Here is a 21,481-nt window from a genome sequence, read left to right as displayed (position 1 = left end):
GCCACTCTCGCTTTTAGCTCAGAGATACCAAGTAAGGAACTATTGTCTGATGGACTTGCATCTGGAAGCCCATCCATCATGATCTGTACTGGTACCCAAACAGACTGTTGCATTTGTAGAACAATACTGAGCTGCAGGAACTGCCTTTATATAAAAGCCACACAGACTTACACTAACTGAAGCCCAAAGCCATACACAGGAAAAAGAATAGCAGCCACTGCAAATAGGTATACCAAAAACAGAGTAAAAATCTAGTTGCATTAACTGAACTTAAATAACCTAATTCCAATCATTATGCTAAATTTGCATCTACTCAGGGTCACCCTACTGTCTCAGGAATATACCTGCTTCCTCTCTTGCATGGTATTATTTCCCCCTGTATAGACTTCTTCATCTCAGGGAGGACTGCATCCATTTTTATTTCATATTCTGAACTTCTCATACTAGGAAATACTAGCTGCCCAGTTACTTAGGTTCTCTGCTCTGCTTTTCACTGCTTGTAGCATCTAGTCAGAAAGAATCTTAATGCAAATCACCACTAAATGACTGTCAAATAGATGTATTCCTACAGCTTTTGATGTGAGGGAAGATGGATGGTGCTGAGATTTAGCCTTGTTTTGGAAAATATGCTCCCTGCCAATGGTTGTAGAAATACTAACAAAGAATATTTTCAGTGTTGTCATAAAATTTAAAGCACTCAGCTCAATAGTATAGCATATGCATTACATGCAGAAAGGTTCAGAGTTTGATCCTTACTTTTTCCAGTGGAAAAGGATCACAGTTAGCAAGATTAGTTAAGACAACTGCTTGAGATCTTAGAGAACTGCAGCCAATCAGAGCAGCAGACTGTTGTAGGCAAAATGAACCAACTATAAGGCAGCTTCGTATAGGTTCATAATGGAAGCATGATCATCATGCAAATATATGCCAATAGAAATCCATGCTAGATCACATTCATACCACTTCATTGCCCTTTCATCTCCAATGGAAATCCATCTGGCTGGATGTAACTCTGAAGAATAGGTGCCCTGTAACACTGTTTCTGCTAAGAAAAATGAAAGAAGCTAGGGTAAACATGGCAATATTCATTATGTACTTTTGTTAAACTATGTAAAGAAAAAAAATCTAGGCTATGTTAGAGCTGTTGTAGAACAGAGGATCCTATTTGGTTTAAAAATGAATGGCAGATATGTTGCCCTGTTCTGGATAGCCTGAACTTGTCAGATTTTGGAAGCTAAGCAGACTAGCCCTATATCATCAAATTTTGGAAGCTAAGAAGGATTGGCCCTTGCTAGTGTCTGGATGGGAGACCTCCAAGGAATACAGGGGCTATGACATGGAGGCAGGCAATGCCAACCCACCTCCGAACATCGCTTTCCTTGAAAACTCTACGGGATTGCCATAAATCAGCGGTGACTTGATGGCACTTTCCACCATCAAAGATATGTTTGTAAAAGAAAATTAATATGTTTTATTACAGAAATCAGAGCTGTTTGACCACATGAAATAATTGTCAGTATTTTGATAGTTAATACCATTATAGTTTTCATATTGGAAGACAAGCAAGAATCATAGAATCACTGGGAATGTGGGGGGGGGGGGAGGTTCTTGTGAATTTCCTGCATTGTGCAGGGGGTTGGACTAGGTGGTCCTGGAGGTCCCTTCCAACTCTATGATTCTTTGATTGTATACCATGATAGTTTTCATACTGGAATACTGGCAAGAGGGACCATTGAGTTTCAAGCATTTAAATTTGAATGCTGAAATAAGAATTTCACCTTAACAATGCAATGCTATGTAGAGTTACTCTAGTCTAAACCCTTTGAAATCTGCATAGTATCACACTGTTAAAGCGTGAATGACATAATGGGAAAATTTGGGGATTTTCAAATAGTTGTGAATATTCCTTTCAGCTATAACATACAATCTAGCTCTTTATATTAAAATCACCAACAGTGCCATCCTGATCAGGGTTACACTCATTTAAGTCCACTGAAGTCAGTAGGCTTAGAAGTGTGTGTGTCTGTGTGTGTGTGTGAATAAACTGCACATCATAGCATGTGATATGAGCTGGTGTGATATGAGAACTTAAAATGGGAAGACAGGAGTTTAAATTCACAGTTTTGATCCAGCTGCCTCAAGCAGACTCTAGGGAGGCAGCATACAATTTTCCTAAATAGTCAGCCTTGAAGCCCACAGAGTGACCGTGGGCCAATCACATATATCGCTGCCTAATCCACCTCAAAGGATCACAGTTGGGGTAAAATGAAGAAATGGAGAACTATGTATGAGCTTTCTGGCAGCAGAATAGAATAAAAATATATAGCTTGTATACTGAACAAGCTTAGAAATTGGGATTTGGCATAGCCTGATCTTGTCAGATTTTGAGGCCTGAGGATGTACTTCACCACTGGGTGGAAAATCCATTACCTCACACTGAGACAATGCACAGAATTCAGTTTCTGAGCCATATTGGGAAACATCACACACTGGAAATGTTGACTTTTTAAAAATGCAAATATTTTCTTGTGTGACCATACTGGGCAAACTAGGCTGCACTCCACCACTTTCTTGGGAGTAAACAACATTGAATAAAAATGGGAATTACTTCTGAGTAAGCCTGTTTAGGATTGCTTGAAGTGCCTTGGCATGTGTTAGAAAATGGGGTTGTCTCCTACAGCTCCCTTCTGCTAGAAGGGTCCCAAGATCCTTGTACCAGCCAAGGAGGTATGCTTCCCTAGTATAAAGCTCTGCACCAGGAGAAGGCTTTGCCATTAACAGAGTCATAAAACTCAAGCAGAAGGTATTACCTTTATTTTTAAAAAACAAAAACCAGTCGGGCCCTTGTTCTTTAGAGTTGTGGCTAAATAGTGCCAATATGGACTCCTCTTTTTCTTTTTTTGCCTTGTAAGAAATGTTTCCCAAATGAAAAAAGGGTATGGAACAATGAGGGAGGACTTTCTGTAGGTGAAGGAGATCTCCTGAGCATAAAGGATTGCTTTTGTCCAGGAAGGCAGTTGCTAAGAGCTACTAAAAATGAATAAGGCAACTAGAAGTAGGAGATGATGGAAGCTAAATAGAAGGACCTGATGAGGTCTAGAAGGACTTACATTGAAAATGTGAGCCATTAAATGGGGTTTAACAGACTTTAAACAGTTCTGAGACTGGGGTAGGTTCTGGGAGGTTGTATTTATTGGAGCCTTTTATGGTGCATGATGTTGAATTAGCAGGGCTGCTGTATTGTTAGGAGGGCTGTGCAGAATACATTTTTTAAGAAATTGTGATAATAGCAGCATCATGTAACTGTTATTGGCAAAGAGAAAACATTGGATGAATATATAAACATTAATCAACTTATTTTTTACAAAATGATGCACAAAATGGTTATTAATTTACCCTGTATCTAAATGGTAATTCCATATGATTGTCTTCTGTAATTTGTAAAAACAAATAAGCAAATGAACAAAATCCCCTTTTCATGCTTAAAATGTTGAGAATTATGTTGCCAACTCTGGGTTAGAAAATTCCTGGACATTTCGTGGTGTAGCATGGGGAAGGTGAGGGGTGGAAAGGGAGAGACCGCAGAGGGCTTTAATGCCATACAGACTGCCCTCCACAACAGGGAAATGGATCTCTGTACTCTGGAGATCGGTTGCAATTCCAAGAGAACTCCAGTGCCAACCTGGAAGTTGGCAACCTCACTGAGGATGTTTTTATTTAAATATGCAGATTTGTTGCAATATAGTATTCCTTCATTAAGCAGTAATTAAGCATTCTAAATGCAAATGTACACCTGCCAGGCTATAGATTGCACTGCAACTGCATAAAGCAGCTTTAAATGGATCTATGAGACAGTAGCCAAACTCCCAAAATGACAAGTTTACAATTTATTAGAGTTTTAAAATGAACATTCTTTCCTTTCCTATGCATGCCTTCTAAAGATCAAGAATGGAAAGTGATTAACATCTTACGTTCAGAGAACTGTAACAGAAATAAAGTGGTATCCTTCATTGTATCAATTTATGTTGGTAAAGGAGCATGTAAGCTTTGGAGATATGGGACTGTTTTTGTTCAAGTGAAGAATCTGAATGCTCTTAGAATAACGTAACTCAGCACAATGAAAGAAATTGCCTTATATGTTTTGGTATTCTGAATGAAAAGAGGTAAAAGCATCTTTCTTCCTTCTTTTCCACTACAAAAACACCCTTTACAATCCCAAAGCACATCATGAAGCAAAAATGTTTACAGGTATCAAAGAAAGGACTCAGTTCAGAATGAAATCTACTCAAAAATTTTCAGATTATCTTATTTTACCATTGGTTTTGAATACTTTCATCTTTAATAACAAATATATTTAATCTTATTACAATAAGGAACCTAAACACAAAAGTTAAACATAGCCACAAGGATTACTTGAAGATGAAAATACACAGTTAAGCCTGAATCCTCTATAAATCTGGAATCTTCAGGTGACACAGAGATCCTGCTTAATGAATAAATATCAAGTGCCCTCTCCACATCAACTATAATTCCGTTCCCAAAACCCTGTGTGAAGTATCAGCTCTTCACTTAAAATGTAATTAAATTTTCTATAACTGTTCATATTTTATTCCTATATTTTTGTAACTTTCATTTATTGTCTTGCAGTGGTGTTCCTTAAAAGAACTAGTGGGGAGCAAGCTAGAAGTCAAAGGAAACAAAAGATGCTGATGAATACCAGAATAAAGAATTCAGTGAGGGAACAGATTTGAGATTGAGAGGCAGAAAAGCACACTTTACAGCTACTTTTCCAGGAGAGCATTCAAAATGTACAGTTAAGACCTCCTTGTAAAAGGAGACAGTCCAGCAAATACAGAAGAACAACCTTCTATAGCTTTTATGATTAAGGCATATAATAAGAGAACAAAAGTAGAGAAAACACCGCTTTTTCAATTAGACAATGTCTACGACTCTGGAAATGAAACAGTGGACATTGTAACAGATTCATTCCCAAAAGTATCATACCAGGAATGGTCAGATTTAAATGTCAAAAGACCTAAATTACAACACCAGAAAACAGTACTGAGTACAATATTAATTCACATCATCAATAAATGACAAATGATATCCTCTCTCCAGGTATTTCAAGGATACATTTTATACTCTGATTTAGTGCTCATATGCTTATAAGCACCAGCTTCCAAGTGGACTTGACAGAGTCTAGTTATAGACTTCTGCAGATTAATCTGTAATTTATTGATAAGTGTCCAAATACATCCTGATATGATATCTAGTTTTTTAAAAGTTTCATTTGTGTGTAGAAAGTAATTAAGTAGTCATTTATAGTACACGATTGTAGAATGAATGTGATTAAACTTATCGGAGTACTAATTCTCCAACATATTTCCATGTCAGTTGGACTGATTGTCTCAGATATGCTGCTTTAGATTAATTCTATTATATATCTGCTGAAACAAGTAGAACTCCACAGACCAAAAACCAGATCTAATGGCATGGCAACCACTTGATATCACATCACTTGACTACTTAATACTTGCAGCTGATTCACAGAACATGTCCATCATTTGATGACTGCAACAAGTGACAAATTGCCTATGTGAATGAACATCACAGACCTAACATTGCATATAGAGTATACCTCACCACCTCAGATACTATATTTTTCAATGAAGCTAAATTCACATACAACAGTCCTCAAGAGTATGGCAGCAAAGTATAGGAAAATAGAGGATGCAACTGTGAACAAGGCCTTATACCCGAATATTCAAGCAGACTCCACTGAAAAGTATTATGATTTTTTTAGTCTGTGCAGTGTTTCTGTGGTGTTCACTCTGGCTTCTCAACATATGCAAAGAATCAATTGAATAATTGTGCGATGAACATGCTTCTGATAACAGGGGGGTAGAAAAGCCTAAGACTAAACCAATACACTTCAGAATTTATGTGTAAATTTTACCCATCTTATATATTACAGTCTCCAAAATAATTAAAATGGGCTTACCTTTAAAATTTGGCCTTATTCTTGCATCATAACCTGATGTCCGTCCCATTAATTTGTCCAAAAAATCAGAAGGAGACAGTGTCTGTGAAGGAGGTTTCCCAGATCTGGAATCATGTTCTTTACAGAAAGTCATCCTAAACACATTATTAGTTAGCATTAGCAATTATTCAGCTTCCATTATATTCACATTGGTATTTTGAATGGCAGAGATGAACACCAGTTTCCAAAAAATTCAGATGCTGATTAAATGAATGACTTTGTTCTGGTTAAACCTATTCAATTTGTCAAAAGCACCACACTTTAAGAAATGTGAAAGATTTTTAGGAGGATGTTCAGTCCAGGCTTTCAATTAATTATCCAAAGTATTGTAATTACAGCATTGTATAGTAGTATATGTCACATGCAGTGCATTATAAAATGACTCTGCACTTCATGTTGGATTGATAGTTGCTTCAGAAGACTGATTGGCAAAAACTTATCACACAGCAATTAGAAACCTTGGCTCTGTTAGTGTCCAAAACAATATGCAAGCACCAAAGCTATAAAATCTTAATAGGCATTAATTAAGTGACTTGATTCTTCATCAATTCTGTTTATTTCCTCTGGGAAACAGAATGATGTGAGGATTTTAATTTTCTATCAGCCTGCATCAAGCAAGGATAATGGCTCCTTCTCATAACATTCATATCAATTTAAATCTTATTAGGTATTAATTGTGCTCCCATGCTGTCATAGCATCGTGCATATAGAGTGCTAGGCATTTTCCTCCAAGATAAGGAACAAGAGGCACTTGAAATGAACAAATTTGATTCATAAGGAAACTAACAATCTCTCACAGACTTCAAAATATTCCATTCTGTCAAAACTAGTTACTTTCTTTGGTGTCTTTTCAAATAATAGGGATCTAATAGGGATCAAAAGTAACCTTCTCAGATATAGCATGCAATATTATTATGCTGTTTTAAATAAATGATAAAATTGATCAAGTATAAAGAGAGATCAAAGAAGCAGAAATATTAGTATATAGATTATATACATATTAAATTCAGCAAGACATTCCACTTTTCTCCTGCACTATGAAACAGTAACATGCTCCAAGCTCATGCACCTTTATAGCATTCCCTACTTAAATTAAATATTGTTGAATAGAATATGACAATACATATCCAAAGCAATTGGTATGATGGAATTGGCATATCCTAGTGAAGAGAAAGAATATCCAATGGTAAAATTAGATTACTACTCATTACACTGATTTGGAATAATCTTTCACAAATTACCAGTAGTTTCACTGAGATGCACAAGCTGTGACTTAGATGCACATTTCAACTTGTTAATATATTTAATATTTCATGATTGTTCTACATATCCTCTCCACCTGTAATACACTTGCACCCAAAAGAAATGATCATATTTTGAAACTGAGCCAAAATGCCGATTTCTCAATCAAACTTCTCTCTCTCTTTTTAAATATATTGAACCAATATGACCTACATACATTAAACTGACTCAGAGGTATTGCTTGAAATGATCAGCCTTGTTTTAATATTATCTCGCCCAGCAAGTAAATATCTACCCTCTTGCACCACATTCTTATGCTTAATCCAGAGTGTTAATCCAGAGTGATTGCCTCTCAGGTTCACAGCCACTAATGTACATCAGAATTACTATCACAGATACAGATGCATGTAAAAGTTCACCCTTTCCCGCCCTTGAATTACTGTGATGATGAGTACAATAGGTTGGCTAATGAACATTAAATGGTAACTAATCCACTTTAAGTGATCTTGAGTGTATACCTCAGACAAAAATTACTGCTTCGTGACAAAATGATTCCACTATCCCACAGGAAAGAGAGGTGTTAATTGAAAGATTTCAATTAGCATTGATAGGGGAATATATTTTCAGTTCCATCATGTATAAGCATTTCACTCTAGAGAGAAGCATTCCTATGTCACTATTGCACAAACTTGTGCAGCATTTTAAGTGTTACCAAGCAACGTCTCTTTTCACAAAGAAAATCTGCTCCTCAAATTAAAAATGAAACATTTACATACTCAGCAAAATAACTACTCTATTATATAAGTCTCATTTCTATACTTTTAACAGCAGTTTACAGAGCATTAGGAGCTCACCTACCTGAAGTAGTGTGTCTCTAAGAAAAAGGCAAACAAGGCTGTCAGAATGTTCACTAGCTGCCGGTTCATTCCTCCTGTTTTCTGTGTTGAATGTGGAAAAAATATCCCAGAAACGATTCCAGAATCAACCAAGGGGGAGGGGGAGAGAAAATACTATGTCTTGTCTAAATTCCCAGATCCAGCAATAATTTAAATTTCTTTAAAAACAGAAAGAGAAGACCCAAATTTGTACCCATTGAAGATGGTAAAAAATCAGAAGTACCAGTCCTCGGAATCATTGTTAGGTTAAACCCAGGCTCATCCCAAGCAGCCAACACAAAAGATACAAAGCATTTGAAATGATGATTCTCTGCTTTTAAACAAATGCTGAATCCCCTCCTCTCCCCCCCCCCCCCCAAATTCCAAATGCTTTTCTACCTTAGCATCATGCAAAAGGGGCTAATGCTGTCGTGTTGGTTTGTCTTCAGGAGCTGATTTTATTTCCCTTGGGCTTAAAAATTGGTATTTGTGTAAATCGTCGTTAAAATGGGGAGGGCTCTTTGCCTTCTCCTCCTTTTTTTCTTATCAGCAAGTTGTAAATATTGTAAGGGAATGATTGGTGTTGGGTTCTAGAAAAAGCTATGCTCCCTGTGCCGGAATGAGAGGAAAGAGCTGTGATGTTACACTGACTATAAATTTCAGCACTTGGACAGCTCCGTGCTCCGCTTGTGCGCATGCTTCAGTGGCTCCATCAAACGTGACTGGAGTTCAGAGACGTTTCCTCCTCCAGAAACAGGGACTCAACTCTCCCGTCCCATCCCCTGTTTTAAACCCATCTGCTTGCCACAGATCAGCAAGCAAAAAATTCAAATAGCTTCAGTAATTCTGAGGTCACACATGATCACATTTAGGGCATATTTTTACAGATATCTCTCACTATACACTGTGTGTTTGGGGAGGATAGGGAGAATGGAAAGGGAAGAATAGAAGGCACAAAGGGGTGGAGGGAAAAACTTCAGGCACTTAGGAAAAAAAGATAAAAAATAATCAAAACAGTAATTGCAAACATTTAAAATATGGAATCATGATTTCAGGGTTGTGACTCAGTAGCAGAGCACCAGCCCCTAGAAAGTCCCTGGTTCAATTCTCCGCTTAAAAGCTTCAAGTAGCAGGTGATATGAGAAACCTCTTCTGGAGATCCTGTAGAGCCACCTTTAGTCAGAGTAAACAATACTGACCTTGCTAGACCAATGGTCTGGCTTAGTATAAGGCAGCTTCATAGGTACTTTATGAGTAGCCCTATGATTGAGACATATCATTTATTCATGTTCCCTCCATGGGGGGTGGGATAAGAAGAAAGAATAAAATTATTAATAGTAGCAACAGGCAGAAATATGAATTCATCAGAAGCAGATCTCTGTGGGAAAACATAACTGGATCTTTTTGGGGAAAAGTCAAACTAGATGTTCTCTGTGGAAAACACAAAAAGCAGCTTTTGGGGTAGCGGGAAAGGGAGGAAGAGTAACATGCATAATGGGAAAGTGATACAGCACCTTTTTCCTTTTGAAAGATTGCTTGCTATATCCAATCATTTAATTTCAATCAATTCGATTGGTTAATTTTTTTTCAAATGGAAATGACAGTATTGTGGAAGACCAAGTAGGACTGACCCAGCATGGATGGATGTTTCAACCAGATGATGAAAATGCTCCACATCTGTTGCTTTGAGCCTGGAAAACCACACTCCCACAGTCATACCATGAGATTTTCTCAGAATAGCTGTCTGGCATTTTAACATTTGGGCAGCAAAATCATGAGGGCTGTTGTGGCAGTGGCAGCCAGCTACCAGTGCAAAAGTGGCACCAGAGACCACTTCCCCCATACTAGATCAGACACACATCAGCATGGATCACTCACCAGCACATTCCCCATGCAAACTGCACACAGCATCCAGGAGAGTATGTGCGTGGGGAGGCAGGAAAGGTCATGGATCTAGTCTCATCATGCCTGAGACAAGATGCTCCAGGAGGAGGGCTGGAACTGGTGACTGAGCAAAGCCGCAGGAACTGCACTGGTCATGCTCCCAGATCTGCCTGTTGAATAATCACCTACAAAGATGTTAAACAGAAGAAGAAGAAGACCACAAATTTATACCCTGCCCTTCTCTCTGAATCAGAGTCTCAGAGCAGCTTACAATCTCCTTTATCTTCTTCCTGCACAACAGATGTCTAGTGAGGTAGGTGGGACTGAAAGAGTTTTCAAGGAAAGCTATCCTTTCAAGGACAACTCTTGCAAGAACTACGGCTGACCCAAGGCCATTCCAGCAGCTGCAAGTGGAGGAGTGGGGAATCAAACCTGGTTTTCCCAGATAAGAGTCCTCACACTTAACCACTACACCAAGCATGTGGTACAATGGTAAATAGTGCAGATGCCATACCAGCCAAAACCATACCTCTTGGGCTCCGGCAGGGTCTGCAGTTTCACTCCATGGGGGTCCATTTGCCAAAGAACCCCTCTGATATGCTTGTTGTATCCATCCAAATGGCATTTACTGATCCTGTGAGGAAGTGGTCTCCAACTGCAACTGCTGCATACACTGGTGCTCCACAGGGCCCTGATCCTGCAAGGCAATGGATCCCATGGTTGCTGGCGAGCTGGACTACAAAACACCATGCTCTGTCTCTAGTCTGGAGGGTGGGGCTGGCAAAAAAGTGTGCTAACAGTCCAGTACAGGGTACCAGTATCCTCCTTCCCCACTGCAGTATAGGTAGCTCACCTTAGTACACTTCCCTAGGAGTATGTCCCACTGCATGACGTGGGACATAGTGCCAGGCAGAACTAGCTTGGTCCACCCCCATAAGCACTTACTACTCGCATGAGGTATGAGAGCCAACACTATTGAACTGGGCTGTAGCAAAGGAGATGGGAGAAGCAATCACAGATTCCTGCCATTGCTCACCTGACAGTGTTTGGTCACTACTTTGGGTTAAGCATCCACAGATGAAGTACCTGTTAGAATTCTGAAATAGGAGACATCAGCCACAGAGAATGGGCTTTGCTCTTCTCCTTAGATGTTTGTGCTAAGTGCTTTCTTGGTGGTGCTGAGTGCCTTCTCTATGCCTCTCCTGCTACCAAAGTGCAATGTTGTGCACTGTAATTATGTACAGCAGATACCTCTGAGACAGAGTGCTGCAAGTGCAGCAGCTAATGACAGCATTGTTCCATAGTGTTTCTGCTGGGGACCTAGGATGGCATCTCAGAGATATGCTGGTGTATCTCTGAGATATGCCAGCAGACTGCCTTGTCACCTCTATATGCGCTTCCCCCCCCCCCCCCGAATTGTGCTGCAAAGAAACTCTGCCTGCTGAAGAACAGCTTGTTTGTTGTCTTCTAGAATAGCGTTCCAGAATATAATTGATTATAGACACAGTAGGTGAAACACTATATATATATATATCTTCAGAAAATGTGGTTTGTATTCTGGCTCAGCAATAGAAATAGTACGGTAATCTTGGGCAAACTAATGCATTCTGTGGCTGAAATTGTCAGATGTAAGAACATAAAAACACCCAAATTGAATTAGATCAAGGTTCTATCCTCATCCTCCCAACTACGTGTAATCGATGCCAACATTTCCCATGACCACTTTATCCCCCAAATACTACCTTCTAGTCTATCTAGGCTACAACTTCCACAGACTTTACAACCAGGCATGCAGATCACTACATGGTGAAAAAGTCCATCACGGAACCATTTCTTTATATTTCTAAGGATCAAGTATTTCACTTCCAAGAGTCCCTACTTCTTCCTGAAAGCATTAGAAGATATTAGATCACTATCTGAAGTATGAGTCTCTTCTGAGGGGTCATTTTCTGAAGTCCCTCTACCCCCCAAGATCCTCATTCTACTTGACAGCAGATGAGGTATCACCAAAGGAATTACATTATTGTATCAGGTCCCTGGAAGTCTCATCTTCATACTTTGATGCTTCCATGAGCTCCTTCATATTTGCAACCTTATTCCTAGAGATCCAGGAGCTCCTTGCACTGAGCAAACAAGCACCAGCTTTTGCCCATGGGATTCTTTACATAATACATGGATCAGCCCTCATCCCCCTTCTGGTTTCTACCTTCGTTGCTTGATGACAGATTTTAAATATTTTCAGTCCAGTGACACCTTTAAACCAACAAAGTTTATTCAAGGTGTGAGCTTTTGTGTGCATGCACACCTAGATTTAAATATATTGCTGTCTACCTGGATTTAAATATTTTGTTATGCATCACTGTAACATCCCATAAATAAAATGGGTATTCCTATTTAATTGTCATTTTTCACAAATGAAGATTTGGAGATAGAAAAGAGAAAACTGAAGTCAAAAGTGATATCTTCAGTGTATTAAAAAATTAAATATTCATAAGGAGACTAGATATTTTAAAAATAACATTTAAGAATTTGAAAAGCCCCATTTGAGTCATAGGTAATATTAAATTCACTGTCACAGAGACATTTTTTCTATTACTTCTGCACCAGCTATTTCTTTCATTTGATCAAATATGGGCACCTTTGCACTCTTCCCATTAGGAAATCATTCTATGTTGTCCCATCTTGAACTTGTCCAGAGGAGGCTCTCATTTCCACTAGAGCTGAGCTGACTTCTGGCTGGCACTAGATTAAGGAAGGATGAACAGCTCATTTCCTTCCTAGCACAGAAGCACTTCTGCTCCTTCGCATCAAGTCTTATGTATTTGGATTGCAAGAATCCTAACATCACACCATAAGTTAGTAATTCAGTTTTATGTAAATGACTTTTTATCTAAATCTAAAACCAATCTCACACACTAAAAAAAATATGGCATCTGTGGTAAAAACAAAATCTTCTTTCTTAGTCCAAGAAATGTGTCTGACAAGCCCTTTTCAAGTGGGCCAGTCCCCAGATTCGTCTATACCGATGAACTGGTGCCAGGAAAGTTTATGGGTCTGGTAGGTCCCTAGAGTAACTATACATTCTGCTTCCATATCAAATGTGGAGATTGATCTGTGCTTTCCTTGGTTCTTCTTTCTTCCTCTCTGCTACCCTAGTTGTATAAGTTCTTCTGCTTGCAGCCGTGGAGTCTTTTAAATGCTACCCTAACCAGGTAAGACATACTTTTCCTATGAGTCGCTCCATGCAACGAGAGTCTTTGTTTATATGATGCACAAATTTGCGACCATATAATCAGCACTCCACTTGAAGAGGATTGCAGACACCATTGAATGATTTGGGCTTTTCCCAGGGGCTGGTCATGATGCTGTCTTCAAGATTTTGGGCTCTGCCCAGTGGTTGGTCATTTAAACATTACGCCAGCATTATAGACACTAACTATAGGGAAGCAATTCCCACTCATTTGAAGTAGTATTTAAAAGGAACCTTATGTCTGGAATGTATCAATGATGCTTTCTGGACATTCTTGTTGCCCTGGCTTATTTCTTTTTTTTTTTTCTCTATAGCTGATGGGTCTTTTGATCCTTCAGATACCACAACTGGTGCACACAAGAATCCTGTGCTTAAGAGTAGATGAACTAGCATCCTTATAAAGAAAGCCAGTTTGGTGTAGTGGTTAAGTGTGTGGACTCCTATCTGGGAGAACCGGGTTTGATTCCCCACTCCTTCACTTGCACCTGCTGAAATGGCCTTGGGTTAGCCATAGTTCTCATAGAGTTTTCCCTGAAAGGGCAGCTTCTGTGAGAGCTCTCTCAGCCCTACCTACCTCACAGGGTGTCTGTTTTGGGGGGGAAGAAAATAGAGGAAATTGTAAGCCACTCTGAGACTCTGATTCAGAGAGAAGGGCAGGATATAAATCTGTCTTCTTCTTCTTCTTCTTCTTCTTCTTCTTCTTCATCATCATCTGTTATTGATCATATAGGTCACAGAGTTGGGTTCAGCAGTAAACTGTGCAAAACTTTGGGTTCACAGGTTGTTGAAAGAGTACAGCTTATCTGAGGGTAAACTGTGAAGCCTTCCTCATGATCTTTTATGCCCCCATCTTGGTAGTTCTCCATCTATTCAGTAACCCCCATCCATTCTGCATTCTCTTAATAAATTTTGCATTGCCAAAAGGACCCAAACAGTGTTTAGTCTGGTTGTCACCGTCAGAAGCAGGGTCTGCCAGGAACTGCAAAGTGCCCAATTGCACATTTATAGCAATACATTTCCCCACTTAAACTCCTCATATATGCATAAAGCCTGGAGGAAGTATAGCATATGCATAAATCAACAAGACCCAAATTACCAAGTAATGCTGCACCTCTCACTTTTGTAGTTAGTTCTAACATTACCCTGGAAATGACAACACATCTGATGCTTTCAAAGACATAAAATGCGACAGTTCTTATTCTTCTGGTGAAAAACCCCATAGAGTTTATGAAACATTTTGAGTGAGGAGGGGCTGGTTGACTCTGTGCCTTTGAGGATCCTTTAAGCTTGACCGTCTATACACGGACTGTACTCTCACAGGGCCATCCTAAGCAGGGTTACACCCTTCAAAACCCATTGACTTCCACTTAGGATGGCACTGTCAGAGGAAGGAAAGGACAAAATTGTAATCACTTGCCATGTGCTTCAGTGACTTAGACAGGTATTTTAAGTGCATCCCTATGCACTTAAGGCCACTTCCTTCTCTCAACGGCAAGATTTTGCCTCCATTTTTCTTTCCCCTTACTGACTAAGCAGCCCTAGTGCTCTGTTTTCTTTTTTCCTGAAGAACTCTGGCTGTTCCACCCTGTTTTAGTATGATATTTTACTGCTGGCTCAGACCAAGAGCCTGAGGGAAGGGTCATGATCACCCTTTAACTTAAACTACTGAAAATGGCACTCGAGGTGCTTTGAAATTCAAAAATAACAAAATATTTTATTTAACATAAAGGCGAAAGTCCAGGTGAAACCAGTAATTAAACTTTTTGAGGTAAAACCAGTACATACAAAGACTTTAGTTCCTATGCTTCAGGCTAATGAGAGTTTCTTAAGCTATTCAAAGTTACTTAAATATTTATGTTGAGAAGCTTTTATTCCAGTGTTTTCCCAAACACTCCAGTACATTTCTTTGCATATCCTTTGACTCTTTTTGGTTTCCAGATGTCTGGGGCACTATTTGCAGTACCCCTTCACTTGAAATACCAGTACTCATTGAGTTTCTAACCAATTCTTAAGGTTTCTATAGGCAGTTCTAACCACACCAGACATGGATCTCTCCACTCTTCAGAACTAACTCCATGTTTGACTGGGGATAGATCTTTGACTCTTCAGAGCTAACTTCCTTGCCACTCTCTCCCTGCCCCCCCACCTCCCCCAGTTCTCCTGTCTGTGTTAAACTGCTCTTCAGCAAAGGCTGAAATCAGACTGACAGTACTTGGCTCAGTCAAGGCAGAAATCTGATTGTCTCCTCAGCATGCAGCTCTCAGTATTTTCTCTGCTCAGCTGATGCTAACCAATCATATTGCTTGGACCAACTTGTCACTCAAGGGAACTAACCCTTCATAGTCCTTTATCTGTTTATGCAGCACTTCTAAGCTTTTAAAAGTGCAGTCTGTCACAACCTCTCATATGTTATGCCAACTAAAATTATTTCTTAGAAAGTTCAAATCAGTGGATTACAATACATAAGTAACTTCAGTGGTGGGATATAACTATTCCTAACTCCATTTTGTCAATGGATTCCATTTAAACAGTTCTCTGCCAGCTATAAGCAGTATGGTGGGAGACATGTGTCCAAATCCCCATCCAGTTATGAAACTCACTAAGTGACCATGGGCAAATCACTCTCTGCTTCAGTTTAATCTAACTAACAGAATTGTTATAAGGATAAAATAGAGGAAGGAAGAGCCATGTAAGCTGCCCTGAGCCCCTTTGAGGAAGGACAGAATGAAAATGTCATAGATCAGCATTCAATTTTCATAACATTTTGATAAACTGAGAAGTTAATGCTTCTCTCCAATCCCCCAACAGGCAAAAATTAAACCCCTCTAACATTTCAAAAATGAAAATACAGAGGGGCATTCTTGATCGCAACAAGTACCAGCTCCTAAGCCTCATTACATCTTACTGATGACTATGTTCCAATTGCGATACAAAGTATTCCTTTAGTCAGTAAGAACCTTTCCTGCACCATTTGAAGAGTATTTTGTTTTTTACATTATAGATCTGCAAGGGGGGAAATCGCCCTGTGGTCCGTTATTATTAATAGTTCAAAATGTGTCTCCCTAGTGTGTCAAACGACAGGAGGTCAACAACAAAGTGCCTTTATATATTCACATACATGTACAAGAGAGATAAGGTACAACTACAAAAGCTCATGCCTTAATAAATAAAACTTAGTTGTTCTTAAAGGTTCCACCGGACTTTAACTTTGTTCTGGTGCTTCAGACCAACACAGCTACCCACTTAAACCACTTTCCACTCAAAGATTTAAACTCTATACACCCTGCTGAAGGAAATGAGTCCCTGAAGAATGGCATGCTGATGCAATTTTAAACAGTGTTTCTCAAAGATAAGTATCAGGACAAAACAGGAGCAGAAATTTGCCAGAACTGTCCCTGATAAATAAGGGCAGTTGGATCACATGTAACAAATCCACCAAATTCATCATTTCAAATGAGGAGTTTGATTTCAGCAGTCAGACAGGTGTTCACCAGCAATACTAAACAACAGCTGAAACCAAAAGCAGCTACTGGATGCAAAGACAAATTTGGGGGGGGGAGTGCAATTTACACAGAAAGGCATTAATAAATGTAGTAAAAAATGTAGAGGACTTGAAGGTAATTCAATGTGATGGTGAGTTGAGCTAAGGATAAAAAAACATTGAGTCTGGCTTGCTTCTTGAACTGTATGATAAAAGGGTAATTGAGCAAAAGAATCTAAAATTAATATAAATTCATCCACCCAGATTATAGGGTGAAAGAACCAAAAGTATTAACTACAGTTCTATTTGCAAGGCCGTTCAAGTCACATCCTGTTTTAAAATAACAGCTCGTTTGAAAATCAGGCAATGACTAATCATTTAAACCCCTGCTAGTCCATCCTTTGTTGTTGTACCAAGTTGTAGATGACCACTACATGTTCTGTACAGCTATTTGCAGGTGTGGATCGGTACTGAGATAATAGAAACAAGGTTCTGTCTGAGACAATATGAGGGGCAGGCCTAATGTCAGCAGTTGGCATCACTGAGCTCACACTGGGATTCATGCACTGGAAGGAGACCCACCATAAACCAGAACTCCCAAAACGATAGCGCTAACATTAGGGTTGTAGTCCCCAAGCAGCAAAGGAGGTTCCACTTCCACTCCAAAGGCAGTCTTCCCTGTCTCTGCTGTGCACAGAACTGGAACAAAGTAACTTGAAAGCTCCTCCTGGCCTCCATTGCGTGTGACCCTCCACCACTAGTTCATTCTCTCTCTACAGTGTATATATCCCATGTCAGGCACTTTGAACAGACAGCATTTGGGTGGCAAAAAGGAGCAGCAGCAATAACCATTCCCTGGTGGGATCAGAGCCTAGGGTATGTTGGTTGCAATGGCAACTGAGGCTGACCTTCTTTGACAGAACTGCCCATTCATCACCAATCCAGCAGCACTATGCAGGGTACAAGCTGAGATAGAACAGAAGACCAAAAGGAGAAGGCAATGGAACCAAAAATGAAACTTTCAGGTTACTTCACATCTCATCAGAACTCAAAACCAGGCTATTTTGGCCTCACAGTCTTCTGCAGTATTCTCCCCACCTCTGGCTGACAAAAAACCAGGGTTGTCAATATTGTTATTGTTGTCTACCAACACCTCAAATGGCAACTGAGATATTGGAATGTAAGAACATAAGAAGAGCCCTGCTAGATCAGATCAGTGGTCCTTCAAGTCCAGCCAACCAGTCCCTCTGTAAGTCCACCAACAAGGCATACAGACTGAGGCCTTAACCTGATATTGCCTACCAGATCTGAGGTTTACTGCCTGTGCTGCTGGAAGGTCCCTTTACCCTCTATGGCTAGAAGCTACTGATAGACCTATCCTCCATGGATCCTATCCAATCCCCTTTTAAAGCTGTTTTTCCTTTGGCCAACACTACATCCTCTGGCAGCAAATTCCACATTTTAGTTACTCTCTGCACAAAGAACTATTTCCTTTATTCATCCTGATAGGGTGGCCAGACCGTCCCGGGTGCCCGGGAATGTCCCGGTTCTGGCCCCCTATTCCCGCCTCCCGGGCTGGCTATACCGGGACCATTTAGAGGTCCCGGTTTAGCCAGCCCCGGAGGCGGTGGGCCGCGGGCACTGGCGGGGAAGGTGGCGAGTGAGGGAAGGAGAGTCCCTGCGCGTGCGCAGGGCCCCTGCACACGCGCAGGGACGCTCCCTCCCTCACTCGCCGCCTTCCCCGCCTGTGCGCGGGGCCCGGCGGCGGTGGCGGAGGCCTCTCTGCGGCCTCCGCTGGTCGCTGGAAGCCCTCCAGAGACTCTGGAGGGCCTCCAGCGACCAGCGGAGGCGGCGGAGAGGCCGCGGAGCAGCCGGCGCTGGTCCCGGAAGGCCTTCCAGAGACTCTGGAGGGCCTTCCGGGACCAGCACCCACCAGCGAAGGCCTCTCCGCGGCCTCCGCTGGTTGCTGGAGGCCCTCCAGAGACTCTGGAGGGTCTCCAGCGACCAACGGAGGCCGCGGAGAGGCCGCGGAGAGGCCGCGGAGCAGCCGGCGCTGGTCCCGGAATGCCTTCCAGATACTCTGGAGGGCCTTCCGGGACCAGCGCCCACCAGCGAAGGCCTCTCTGCGGCCTCCGCTGGTCGCTGGAGGCCCTCCAGAGCCTATGGAGGGTCTCCAGCGACCAGCGGAGGCCGCAGAGAGGCCACGGAGCAGCCGGCGCTGGTCTCGGAAGGCCTTCCAGAGACTCTGGAGGGCCTTCCGGGACCAGCGCCCACCAGCGAAGGCCTCTCCGCGGCCTCCGCTGGTCGCTGGAGGCCCTCCAGAGACTCTGGAGGGTCTCCAGCGACAAGCGGAGGCCGCGGAGAGGCCGCGGAGCAGCTGGCGCTGGTCCCGGAAGGCCTTCCAGAGACTCTGGAGGGCCTTCCGGGACCAGCGCCGACCAGCGAAGGCCTCTCCGCGGCCTCCGCTGGTCGCTGGAGGCCCTCCAGAGACTCTAGAGGGTCTCCAGCGACCAGCAGAGGCCGCGGAGCAGCCGGCGCTGGTCCCGGAAGGCCTTCCAGAGACTGTGGAGGGCCTTCCGGGACCAGCGCCGACCAGCGAAGGCCTCTCCGCGGCCTCCGCTGGTCGCTGGAGGCCCTCCAGAGACTCTGGAGGGTCTCCAGCGACCAGCGGAGGCCGCGGAGAGGTCGCAGAGCAGCCGGCGCTGGTCCCGGAAGGCCTTCCAGAAACTCTGGAGGGCCTTCCGGTACCAGCGCCGACAAGCGAAGGCCTCTCCACGGCCTCCGCTGGTCGCTGGAGGCCCTCCAGAGACTCCGGAGGGCCTCCAGCGACCAGCGGAGGCCGCGGAGAGGCCGCGGAGCAGCCGGCGCTGGTCCCGGAAGGCCTTCCAGAGACTCTGGAGGCCCTTCCGGGACCAGCGCCGACCAGCGAAGGCCTCTCCGCGGCCTCCGCTGGTCCACGGAGGCCGCGGAGAGGCCGCGCAGCAGCCGGTGCTGGTCCCGGAAGGCCTTCCAGAGACTCTGGAGGGCCTCCAGCGACCAGCGCCGACCCTCGGAGGCCGCGGAGAGGCCGGCGCTGGTCGCTGGAGGTCCTCCAGAGACCAGCGGAGGCCCTCCCCGGCCTCCGCAGCCGCCGCCAGCCTTGCCAGCAGCACCAGCCGCCGGGAGGAGAGGCCGTCACCCGCTCTGGAAGAAGGTAAGCAGGGAGGGTGGGGGCCGAAAGCGGGGGGGCTGGCGGGAGGGGGCGGTCTTCCTTCCCTCCCCCCTCCCTCCCTTCCTTTCTTCCTTCCTTTCTTCCTTCCTTCCTTCCCTCCCTCCCTTCCTTCCTTCCTTCCTTCCTTCCTTCCTTCCTTCCTTCCTTCCTTCCTTCCCTCCCTCCCTCCTCCCTTCCTTCCTTCCTTCCCTCCCTCCCCCCTCCCTTCCTTCCTTCCTTCCTTCCCTCCCTCCCTCCCTCCCTCCTCCCTTCCTTCCCTCCTTCCCTCCTCCCTCCCTCCCTCCCTTCCTTCCCTCCCTCCCTCCCTCCCTTCCTCCCTTCCTTCCTTCCTTCCTTCCTTCCTTCCTTCCTTCCTTCCCTCCCTCCCTCGCTCCCTCCCTCCTTATGTTCTTATGTGACACAGAGTGTTGGACTGAATGGGCCACTGGCCTGATCCAACAGGGCTTCTCTTATGTTCTTATGTGACACAGAGTGTTGGACTGGATGGGCCACTGGCCTGATCCAACAGGGCTTCTCTTATGTTCTTATGTGATGCAGAGTGTTGGACTGGATGGGCCACTGGCCTGATCCAACAGGGCTTCTCTTATGTTCTTATGTGACGCAGAGTGTTGGACTGGATGGGCCACTGGCCTGATCCAACAGGGCTTCTCTTATGTTCTTATGTGACGCAGAGTGTTGGACTGCATGGGCCACTGGCCTGATCTAACAGGGCTTCTCTTATGTTCTTATGTGATGCAGAGTGTTGGACTGGATGGGCCACTGGCCTGATCCAACAGGGCTTCTCTTATGTTCTTATGTGACGCAGAGTGTTGGACTGGATGGGCCACTGGCCTGATCCAACAGGGCTTCTCTTATGTTCTTATGTGACGCAGAGTGTTGGACTGGATGGGCCACTGGCCTGATCCAACATGGCTTCTCTTATGTTCTTATGTGACAATACTGACTTTGGTGGACCCAAGCACTGATTCAGTGTAAGGGAGCTTTGTGTTTGTGACTGGAGTGGACAATACTGACTTTGGTGGACCCAAGCACTGATTCAGTGTAAGGGAGCTTTGTGTTTGTGTCTTCTGGTGCAATTTTGTTCTCAGATCCTGTATTTACTTCATCAGTATATGGGATAAGGCACTTTCTCAACTGTGCTGCATAATGCAGCCTATTTATTTTGTCCTGTTTGCTCTGTTGGCTCTATCTGCGCCACCTTCATCACTTTCGGGGTGTGGATCCCCCAGTGGGGTGGTCTCCCGACTCCCTCCGCCTGCTGTTTCTGATAGCCCTGCGCCCCCTCTTTCATTTGATATGTGTCCTGTGCGGGTGCCACCCTCCCGCCGGGAGATGCCGCAAAATGAGCCCCCTTGAGGCTTAGGGCGGCAGGGCTCGGGGGAAGCGAGCTAGACTGCTGTTCTTTTGAGGGGTTATAGAGTGTTTCGAGCCTGTCCCTGTGGCATCAGTCCCATCGTTGTAGGGCCCAGGGGGCCGGCGCAGCGGCCCGCTGAAGCAG

The 21,481-nt window shown here is 43.2% G+C and overlaps 1 protein-coding gene across 7 annotated transcripts in view; it reads right to left on the bottom strand.

The window, feature by feature from the left end:
- GLRA2 (glycine receptor alpha 2) overlaps nucleotides 1-8,878 on the bottom strand; it is a 209,318-nt gene extending 200,440 nt beyond the window's left edge. The window contains exons 1-3 of one of the 7 annotated variants that reach the window (XM_060233988.1): nucleotides 8,141-8,878; nucleotides 6,002-6,135; nucleotides 961-1,045 (exon numbers count right to left, since the gene is read on the bottom strand). In XM_060233988.1, the coding sequence (XP_060089971.1) occupies nucleotides 961-1,045; nucleotides 6,002-6,135; nucleotides 8,141-8,208 (287 nt within the window). In that variant the 5' untranslated portion in view covers nucleotides 8,209-8,878. Of the gene's footprint in view, nucleotides 1-960; nucleotides 1,046-6,001; nucleotides 6,136-8,140 lie in introns of those variants that run through there. The other 6 variants (XM_060233989.1, XM_060233991.1, XM_060233990.1 and 3 more) reach the window with 6 other exon arrangements.
- Between the last annotated feature and the right edge of the window lie 12,603 nt (nucleotides 8,879-21,481).

Source organism: Heteronotia binoei, chromosome 3, assembly GCF_032191835.1.
Source record: "Heteronotia binoei isolate CCM8104 ecotype False Entrance Well chromosome 3, APGP_CSIRO_Hbin_v1, whole genome shotgun sequence".
NCBI lineage: Eukaryota > Metazoa > Chordata > Lepidosauria > Squamata > Gekkonidae > Heteronotia > Heteronotia binoei.
This window is presented reverse-complemented; position numbering and strand designations above follow the sequence as displayed.